Genomic DNA, 11,165 nt, shown 5'->3' on the forward strand with positions numbered 1-11,165 from the left:
AAGAATTACATCAGCCAGAGATTCATTGATCAGAAACGTAAGGAATTTCTTGAATTAAAACAGGGTCGGATGACAGTGACAGAATATGAACGGAAATTTGTGAGACTCAGTAGATATGCTCGAGAGTGTGTTTCGACTGAAGCCATTATGTGTAAAAGATTTGAAGATGGGCTGAATGAAGATATTAAACTGTTAGTGGGCATACTTGAGATAAAGGAGTTCGTAGTACTTGTTGAACGAGCTTGTAAAGCTGAAGAGCTCGGGAAAGAGAAGAGGAAAGCTGACTATGAAGCTCGAGATTCCCGTAAATGATCATTTAGTAAATCGTTCCAGTCGACCTCAAGAAAATCCAGAGAGGATCATAGCCGATCTAAAGCTACTGTAGGGTTTCCTAAGTATGATCGAGATCGACTTCGTGAGTTCACGAGCTACTTCAGTTGCTAGCGTTGGTAGTGTTCAACAAAATAGATCAGAGTGCAAGCATTGCGGGAAATGGCATCCTGGAGATTGCAGATTACATGATCGATCTTGCTTTAAGTGTGGTTCAAAGGATCATCTCATTCGAGACTGTCCGATGGTAGCTGAGCAAAACACTATGCAGAATACCAGACCGAGTAATGTGTCAGTACGAGGTAGACCACGAAGACATTTGGGTAATGTAAGCGGTAGTCAAAGAGGGACAAAGGACACGGCAGTTCGATCTGAGGCTCGTGCACCTGCCAGAGCATATGCCATCCGTGCTCGGGAGGAGGCTTCTTCTCCAGATGTTATTACTGGTACTTTCACTCTTTATGATACTAATGTTATTGCATTGATTGATCCTGGTTCGACTCATTCTTATGTGTGTGAGACTTTAGTATTCAGTAAGACTTTGTCTGTTGAGTCTACTGAGTTTGTAATTAAAGTATCGAACCCCCTGGGCCGGTGTGTTTTGGTTGACAAAGTGTGCAAGAATTGTCCGTTGATGATTCGAGATTTATGTTTTCCGGCTGATTTGATGTTGTTACCATTCGACGAGTTTGATATAATTCTGGGTATGGATTGGTTAACTCTGCATGATGCTATAGTAAACTGCAAACGAAAAACTGTTGATCTACGGTGTCAGAATGATGAGATTATTCGGATTGAATCTAATGATCTGAATGGTTTACCAGCAATAATATCCTCGATGTCGGCTCAGAAGTATGTGAGAAAAGGTTGTGAAGCTTACATTGCATTTGTTCTTGATAGTAAAGTGACCGAAAAGAAGATTGAATCTGTGCCAGTAGTGTGCGAGTATTCAGACGTGTTTCCCGAAGAATTATCGGGTTTGCCACCTATTCGAGAGGTAGAGTTTGGTATTGAGTTAGTACCGAGGCGACTCAATCTCGATAGCTCCGCACCGTATGGCAATCAATCGAATTAAAAGAATTGAAAGTACAGTTGCAAGAGTTGGTGATAAAGGTTTTGCACGACCGAGTTTCTCTCCTTGGGTGCACCAGTTACATTTGTGAAAAGAAAGACGAACGATGAGAATGTGCATTGATTACCGGCAACTCAATAAGGTGACTATAAAGAATAAGTATCCGTTACCACGGATTGATGATTTGTTCGATCAGTTGAAAGGGGCTACTGTGTTTTCGAAGATAGATCTGAGATCAGGCTACTATCGCCATGAGTTAAAGACTCTGATGTGCCAAAGACTGCTTTCCGAATGAGGTACGGACATTATAAGTTTCTTGTTATGCCTTTCGGACTTACTAATGCACCTGCTATTTTCATGGATTTGATGAATTGGATCTTTAGGAAGTATCTGGATCGGTTTGTGGTAGTATTTATTGATGACATTTTGATCTACTCTCGAGACGAAAATGAGCATGCCGAACATCTGAGACTTGTATTACAAACTTTGCGAGATAAGCAGTTGTATGCAAAGTTTAGTAAATGTGAGTTCTGGTTACGTGAAGTCAGTTTTCTGGGCCATGTTGTATCAGCATCGGGTATTCGGGTTGATCCGAGTAAAATTTCAGCTATACTTGACTGGAAACCTCCGAGGAATGTTTCGAAAGTTCAAAGCTTTCTGGGGCTCACTGGCTATTATAGACGTTTTGTGAAAGGGTTCTCTATAATTGCGACCCCGATGACAAAGCTACTACAAAAAGACGTTAAGTTCGAGTGGTCAGGAAAGTGTCAGAAAAGCTTTGATCAGTTGAAAGTTCTTTTGACCGAAGCTCCAGTCCTAGTTCAACCTGAATCGGGTAAAGAGTTTGTTATCTATAGTGATGCATCTTTAAATGGTTTGGGCTGTGTATTGATGCAGAAGGCAAAGTTGTAGCCTATGCCTCGAGACGCTTAAAGCCGCATGAAAAGAACTATCCGACGATGATCCGGAATTGGCCGCTATTGTATTTGCGTTAAAAATATGGCGTCACTATTTGTTTGGCGAAGATGTCATGTTTATTCGATCACAAAAGCACGAAATATTTGATGACTCGAAAGATCTGAATTTGAGCAGTGTCGATGGTTAGAATTGCTGAAAGATTACGAGCTTGTGATTGACTATCATCCGAGAAAGGCTAATGTTGTTGCTGATGCCCTAAGTAGAAAATCATTGTTTGCTTTGCGTGCAATGAACGCACATATGGCTATGTCTGATGATCTGATGATGATGCGATAGTAGCTGAGTTGAAAGCAAAACCGTTATTTGTTCAACAGATTTGTGAAGCTCAGAAAACCGATGATGATTTAATTGCAAAACGAACTCAGTGTGACTTAAATGTTGATTCAGAGTTTCTAGTTGATACTGAGGATTGTTTGAGATTCAGAAATCGATTATATGTTCCGAAAAATCCAGAGTTAATTCAGATGATTTTGAATGAAGCCCATAATAGTCGATTTTCATTCATCCGTATACGAAAATGTATAATGATCTCGAAACAACACTATTGGTGGCATGGAATGAAACGAGACATCTCTGACTTTGTTTCGAAATGTTTAATATGTCAGCAAGTAAAGGCGGAGCATTAGGTACCTTCTGGATTGCTTCAGCCGATCATGATACCTGAATGGAAATGGGATAGAGTTACGATGGATTTTGTATCCGGTTTACTGTTAACACCCAAAGAAGAAAGATGCAATTTGGGTTGTTGTTGATAGATTGACAAAATCGGCTCACTTTATTCCGATTAAATATGATTTTTCGCTCGATAAACTTGCGTAATTGTATATTTCACAAATTGTGAGGTTGCATGGTGTACCTATTTCTATTGTTTCAGACAGAGATTCGAGATTCACATCGCGATTTTGGAAGAAACTACAAGATGCTTTAGGTACGAAACTACATTTTAGCATAGCTTTCCATCCGCAGACAGATGGTCAATCTGAACGAATCATTCAGATACTTGAGGATATGTTGAGATGTTGCATTCTTGAGTTTGAAGGTACATGGGAACGATACTTACCTTTGATTGAATTTGCTTATAATAATAGCTTTCAATCAAGTATCAAAATGGCACTTATGAGGCTTTGTACGGTCGTAAATGTCGTACACCACTGTATTGGACCGAGCTCAGTGAAAATAAGATACACGGGGTTGATTTGATTAAAGAAACCGAACAGAAAGTGAAAGTGATTCGACGATCGAAATCAAGATCGGATCGTCGAAATCTTATGCGGATTTGAAAAGAAGGATATAGAATTTCGGATCGGGGATAAAGTGTTTTTAAAAGTCTCACCGTGGAAGAAAATACTTAGATTCGGTCGTAAAGGCAAATTGAGTCCGAGATTTATTGGACCGTATGAGATTACAGAGCGAGTTGGATCGGTTGCTTATAGATTGATGTTACCGTCTGAGTTAGAAAAGATTCATAACGTATTCCATGTTTCGATGCTCCGTAGATACCGATCTGATCCTTCACATGTGATTAGTCCGACGGAGATTGAAATTAACTCTGATATGTCATATGAAGAAGAACCGATTAGCATTCTGGCTCGTGAGATCAAAGAATTACGAAATAAGAAAATTCCGTTAGTTAAAGTATTGTGGCATAAACACGGAGTTGAAGAAGCAACTTGGGAGTCAGAAGATACAATGAAAGAGCGTTATCCAAACCTATTCACCGGTAAGATTTTCGAGGACGAAAATCCTTATGGGGGGAGAGTTGTAACAACCCGGTTTGACTCTAATCAGAATAGTGGTTTCGGGACCACAAATCCGAGTCCTAAAAATATTTCAATATTATTTTGTATGTTTACTTTGTGTGCATTTGATTGTGTGAAATTTTCGTGTTTTAATTTTGTTGTTTGAGTGTCCGATTAAATAAAAGGATTAAATCGCAAAAAATAAAAATTTAGGGGTTAATTATAAAAGCACCTAATTGTTGTTGTCTTTTTAAATGGAAGGATTTATGATGCAATAAGACCATAAAGTAGTGAGTGGGTGATAATGGTCAAAAATGACCTTATATTATAAAGTTTATATATTTTGTATTAAAGGTTAATATAGTAAACTAATAATTAAATAAACATATGATATAATAAATCAATTGAAGCCATTATTTTCATTCTTCCTTTGTCAAACTTAGAAAAACAAATAGGGTTTAAAAGCTTTGAGGTATTCGGTCATTAACAAGCTTAATTCAAGGTATGTTTTACTTTGGTTTTGATAATTTTACGTTTTGAGATCGTTGCTTCGTGTTCTTCAAAACCCATATCTTAATTTTGTGAATTGTGGATGATTTTGAAATGTGCTATTGATGAATGCTTGAGTTTTATGATGTTAGTAGGTGAAATATGAAATATATTTGTTAGATTAATATATTTTGTATTGGAATTTTTAGTGAAATTGAGTAAATAGGGCTAAATTGTGAAATTAAATTTTTGGGGGACTAAAGTGTGAAATAAATGCAATGTGTGGACTTGTATGAGAACCATGAATATTCGGCCCTTGTATGGTATGGGGAAATTTTGTATAAATTGTGTTTTATGCAATAGGGACTAAATTGCAAAAAGTGTAAATATTAGGGGCAAAATAGTAATTTGCCAAATTATGTGTTTTTGGATTAAATTGAATGTGTTAATAAATAAATTATCTTATTTTGAATATATTTAGATCGAGAACCAAAGAAATCGGAGTTAGATCGGGGAAAAGCCAAATTAGTCGAATAATCGTCCGACTTCGATTTTCCATCGTCCGAGGTAAGTCTATTAGCTATTTAATGTTATTAAATCAATATATATATGCATGAATATGTATTATGTTGTTGTTGAGCTATAATTAAAAGTAATTTAATTGAATAAATTCAAATTATAAATGGTATAAATATGTATATACAACGTTCAAATATATAGGTATATGCTTATATAAATTTTTGAACTAATTTAAAGTATGAATAGTATAAAGTTATATATATATAAATTCAAATAATTATATATGTATCTATATGTATACATATACTTGAATTTGGTTGGTTGTATGAGAGTTATATATATGTGCACTTAAGATTCAAATATATGTAAGTAAATACATGTATAAATTCTTGCTTAAATTAAAGATATGTATAGTACATATGTATACATAAGTTTGAACATATAGATGTATGTAAAAACATTTGGTTTTGATTAAAAGTATGTATGTTGTAATTGTACAGATAATTTCGAATAAGTAAGTATATGGAGTTGGAACATCTATATATATATATATATATGAATAAGTCTTGATTATATTTTAAGGTATAAATGTTAAAAAGCGTACTTGGGAGTTCGAATATATCTAAATGTATATTTTGTACTGATTCTTGAATTGAATCGAATGTATGATTCGCAAACTCTTTTGTGATTGAATATGGACTACAATGAATGTGTGTTTTTTGTTAATAAGTATTTGAGGAAATTATTCGTATATGGGAAAATTGAGATTTTCAAGCATAGCGCTTAGCGTGCTTATTCTTTGGTGAAGCACTTCAGACTATATGTCTAGCATGCTTAATGCCGGTGAAATATTTCAGACTATATGTCTAGCAGGCTAAGTGCCGATGTATTGAATTAGGCTTAAAGCCTAGCAGGCTAAATGCCGGTGAATCTGTTTTGAGTATCTGATTAGGTGTACAATTATATGATTTTGGATATATTTAATTGATAAGTATATTTATATATATACATTTGGCTAAGTGCGTTTGATGATTATATATATATATATCCGGCTTATACAATTGAGAAATATATATATGCTCTGGGATTATGCATTTGATAAATATATACTTTTAAATATTCGTACACATATTTGATTAGTAACTATATATGCATTCGAGATATATATATACCTTGGTTTATAAGTATTTGATGAAAATGAATGCATTCGTTCATATGTATTAGATTTGTATTGGTTTAAAGTTTAAAATGAGTATTCATACACATTCGGTTATGATATGTGTATAATATATATATGCTGTTGTATACATTCATTGTAATGTGTTTGGTATAAAAATATATATTCAATTGATCGCTTTCGACAGGTATGCATATCTGTCTATAAATGAAATGGGCTGAGTACAATAATATATAAATATTAGTTATTCGTGTTAATTGAAATCTCAGTGAAATAGATTAAAAAGTAACTTTATTTATATATTTATATACATTTAGTTATGCTGTAGACTTACTAAGCTATAAAAGCTTACTTTGTTTGTTTTCGTCCATTTGCTTTTATAGATTTTGGAGACGCGTTACGAGCTCGGGGATCATCAGCATAGTCCATCACACTATCGACTTCTTTTGGTATTTTGTTAAATATTTGAACTCAATCTTATGGCATGTATAGGTTTGAGTACAATGTTAATTACATTTTGATTTTAAATTATAATAGCTATGCGAAAGTAATTAAATTTTTACGTTGTGATCAGTTTGGTTTTAAAAATGTTGAATTTGTTCGGTAATGCCTCGTAACCCTAATTCAGCGACGGATACGGGTTAGGGGTGTTACAGGTGCTCTTTGTGGGCACATGTCTAGTTGTACCTGGGTGCTTGTTGGGGTAAAACTTGGAGGATAAGCAGGGTCCTCATGATCAACCCCAAAATCAACTATAGGGCTTTTTCCTTTATCGTTCCCTCCAGCCAATAACTGCTTTAATTTATTTATCATAGTGCTCTGGGATTCTAGCATGTCTTGCTGAATTTTATCCAGTCGTTCTTGCATCTGATCTTGCATATCCTTTTGCAATTGTTCCAATATTTCTAACCTCTGATCCATTACTTTTGTTTGGCGACGAGTACCGTAATGATATTTGGTTGGATTCTTGTTGGTTTCCAGGGTAACTGTGACAATTTTGATTAATTAGGGCCCTTTTATGAAACTTAATGCATGCAATGAAATGTAGTGTAGATGCATGAATGCAAAAAGAGGCATTGATTCTAATTCAATTTCATTAGAAAAACTCGACTAGAAAACAAATTCCTTTACATGAAATGGATTACATATACGGCTTTGCTTTTATACCTAAAGCCTTAACCTTCCTAAGGAGCCAAGATAAATCTCGACCTCGTCTCAATTTTGATTCATACTTTAAACTCAATTCATCAGCCTGAACCACTAAGGTTTGCAAATGATCGGCTATTTCCCGCACTTGAGTTACAGCTTCTCCCATAATATAGTCCCTTTCTCTAATCTGACTTTGAGAACGATGGAATTGCTCTTGCCATTGCTCATTACTCCTTTGAAGAAGCTCCACTTGCAATTCAGAATTTTACAATGCATCCTCATGCTCTCCTATCTTTCCATTCAATTCATCGATCTTTTTCAAACTCGCCCTCAGTTCGATTGCGGAGTTGCGACTACGGTACAGGTGAAGTGACTTTTCTAGCTCTGCCACCCGAGCTTTTAATCCTGCTTTTTCATTTTGGCATTCTGACAAGCTTTTCTCCAAAATGCTTTCTCGAGCTCGAGCGTCTTGAAATTCTTTTTCCCACTTATCAGCCTTAGTTCTTTCTTTCTTGATCTCTTGTCACCACTACTCCGACTATTTACCCAAACCGGTAGTTCTTATCGACAACTGTAACTTCTTATAATCTGTTTTTAGACTATCCAAATCCTCTTCAGCCTTTTTCTTCCCTTTCTTTAGTTTCTCAGCTTCTAGCTTGTGGATATCGACGTCTAGCCCCAAACGCATCTTCTCCTCTTCTAGCCGCTCTATCTTCTTTCCCCACTCCGAACTCCTTTTTTCAAAGTCCTTTTTGATGAACTCCAATTCCGACGAAACTACTTGCAGCTGTTCCTCTAGAGACTGAACGCAATCTTCTCTCGGCCAAGGGATACTGTCATTGACCCTTTTGCTCCACCACCCATAATATTTGGGAGTTGTCATTGCCCCTACAGTAAATCTTTTCATCCGGTGAACTCGTTTCCAAGCGTTAGATATTTCTTAAAATTTTCTCTTATAGTTATCATCCTTATAAGAGAACTCGAACTGTGGCCGGTGTAAACTATCTCGACCTATATTGTCTTAATACAAGCAAAGGGGTATATTCGACAGCTCCCCAAATTCCAAGTAAAAGGACCCAGTGGAAGTCCCCACATCGATATAAGATCTCGTCCGGCACCATCCAAGGAGCTTTCCATTCAACGTCATCTTCTTGAAGACTGTGGAGAATTGCCATCCACTTCTCTTCTGTGATGTCGTCTCGTCTTGGTGTAGCCACTAGCTCTTTTAATGGGGAGTAATTTTCTGAGAAGACCCGATATGAGACCTTTTCCACCTTCCAAAAGTGACTATGGAACCACACCAATAGCAACTGCACGCATCCGATGAACCTTCCTTCATCCGCCCTTCTAGACGCATTTAGGGACCTGAAGGTTTCAGCCAAAATTGTTGGGACCGGTGTGACTCCCTTGTCAAGCCTATCAAATAAATCTGAAACTGCTTCATCCACATGGCCTAATGCCTTAGGGAAGACAACTAAGCCATAAATGCTTAATGTAAAGATATCAACCCTCTTCTTTATATCCGGACGTGTCAAGATCAGATCTTGCAAGTTTTTCCAAGGTATGCATTTACTGTCCCCATTTTGCTTAATCCGGGCTGCAACCCATTGCTCGCTCATTCCGGTGATGCACATTAATTTCTTCAAGAATGTCGGAACATTAGCTGCTCTCGAGTAGACTTTGTCAACTTGGATCCTCGGACACCATAGCAAGGTTGTATATTCCTCTACTGTAGGTACCAAATCTATTTTCCCAAACGTGAAACAACTATAGGTCAGATTCTAGTACGATGCAAGGGCTCAAAATAGGCACTTGTCTACTCTTACATCAAGCAAATAATGCAGATCACCGTAGTTGCTATAAAAGAGTTGCTTGATCTCGTTATCCCACTGGTTCCATATCTCTTTTTATTATTGCACACCATCCTGAGTCACACTAATGTGAGTGGAGTCTCATAATTCTGATGCGTATCCTTCCATTAGGCTATCACCTTTTTCTTGCTAAACTTTTTCGGACCAAACTCGGACAGCCGCATTGTCTTCCACTTTACCAAGAAACTTCCTTTCCATGTTGAGCTTCTCTATTTAGATATTGAATGTTAACCAACACCTCTTTAGAAATGAAAATGTCATGCAATCAAAATCAAAGCAAACCAAAATAAGTTAGTATTGCACGTTAAGCTCTTAAGGGTTTGGCATGGCTCTACCTAGGGTAAGCTCTTAAGGCTCGTTATATGAGGTTCGATTCTAAAGTAAGGGTACCTGAACTTGCAGATTCCTCAATCCTCACCCATTATAGGTTCATACGGATCGAGTTCAATTCAGGGGGACACATTTCCTTATGGCTACACAGAGATGAAAATCTCACGAAGACATCAGTACAAATGTATCCCGGAAGCGATCCACTATCCTACACGGAGGTGAAAACCTCACGAAGGACTAGTTTCTCTCTCCCACTTAGCAGGGTGTGACCCAAGGTCAGGCAATGCAATGCAGCAATATACCAAGCTTAAACTACCACAGCAATCAAATCACAATAAAAAAACTGAAATAAAGACGAATGAAATGCAATGAAAGGATCGTAAATTTAAACCAAATCTTCAATTTTCGAAAAAAATACAAAAAGTAATCAACTCGTGGCTTGACTCTCGTGTTACATCCCCAGTGGAGTCGCCAAGCTGTTGACACATTTTTTTCGGGTAAAACGGCGTCGACTTGGTTTTTTTTAAAATGAAGAAGAAAACGAGAGTCACCACCAATCTTTTTTGATGAGGTGTGACTGGGTCACCTCGTAAAAGATGTTATAATAATAAATGATTTGATTTATTAAAACAATAATTTCGGTCTACGAAATTCAAAAAAATGAGTTAAGGAGTCGGTTACGTATGAGGAAGGATTAGCACCCTCGTAACGCCCAAAATTGATACCTAGTTGATTAGTTAATTTCTTAATGTCGAAGATTGAAAATTTTAAAGAGATTTAGAGTACGATCCTTAAAAAAAACTCAGACAACATTGATTGAGATTTAAGAGGATATTTGGCTATTTAGTTGAACGAGAAATCGAAACTCAGCACGTTAGGGCACGTTTTCTCAATTTCTAAACGCAAAATATTGGCTCACTTTGAAATTTTAAAAGGATATTTGGCTTTTGGTCGAACGAGAAATCGGAACCCAAAGACGTTAGGGCATGTTCTCTCAATTTTCAAACGCAAAATATTACCTTACTTTGAAAGTTTAAAAGATATTTGGCTATTTGGTCGAATGAGAAATCGAAACCTAGCTCGTTAGAGCACGTTCTCCCAAATTTTCAAACGCAAAATATTGCCTTACTTTGAAAGTTTAAAAGATATTTTGCTTTGGTCAAACGAAATCGAAACCCAAAGACGTTAGGGCACGTTCTCTCAATTTTCAAACGCGAAATATTGCCTTATTTGAAAACTTTTTCCTTTTTATTTGAATAATGGACGAAAGTCGACAAAATATCTATCAATATGCACATATTTTATTTCATTATGCTTTTAAAGAGATCGTTTAAACTTTGAAAGGATCCTATGCGCTAATAACGATATTGTCATATACTTTTGAAATTGATAATGAAATAATTTACATAAAAAGACATAATAGACATGGCATCAATACTAATGAATCGTAAAGTTAATACGCATAAACGACAACACTCATGATAACGCAAATGTCAATATACTAGCAAATG

The 11,165-nt window shown here is 36.3% G+C and overlaps 2 protein-coding genes across 2 annotated transcripts in view; one reads left to right on the forward strand and one right to left on the reverse strand.

The window, feature by feature from the left end:
• LOC105777058 (ATP-dependent RNA helicase DBP3) overlaps positions 1 to 11,165 on the forward strand; it is a 49,029-nt gene that overhangs the window by 23,119 nt on the left and 14,745 nt on the right. The gene's annotated exons all lie outside the window — the stretch shown is intronic.
• Positions 7,381 to 10,521, reverse strand: LOC128033857 (uncharacterized). Its single transcript, XM_052622309.1, has 2 exons — positions 9,280 to 10,521; positions 7,381 to 9,197 (listed from the first exon to the last, which is right to left on the reverse strand). The coding sequence occupies exon 2, from the start codon at positions 9,085 to 9,087 to the stop codon at positions 8,455 to 8,457; it is 633 nt and encodes a 210-aa protein (XP_052478269.1). The 5' UTR covers positions 9,088 to 9,197; positions 9,280 to 10,521; the 3' UTR covers positions 7,381 to 8,454.

This window comes from Gossypium raimondii, chromosome 10 (assembly GCF_025698545.1).
Source record: "Gossypium raimondii isolate GPD5lz chromosome 10, ASM2569854v1, whole genome shotgun sequence".
Lineage (NCBI taxonomy): Eukaryota > Viridiplantae > Streptophyta > Magnoliopsida > Malvales > Malvaceae > Gossypium > Gossypium raimondii.

Excerpts from the sequence above, each read along its gene's own strand:
- LOC128033857 (XM_052622309.1), bottom strand. The coding sequence starts at position 9,087 with ATGTGCATCACCGGAATGAGCGAGCAATGGGTTGCAGCCCGGATTAAG.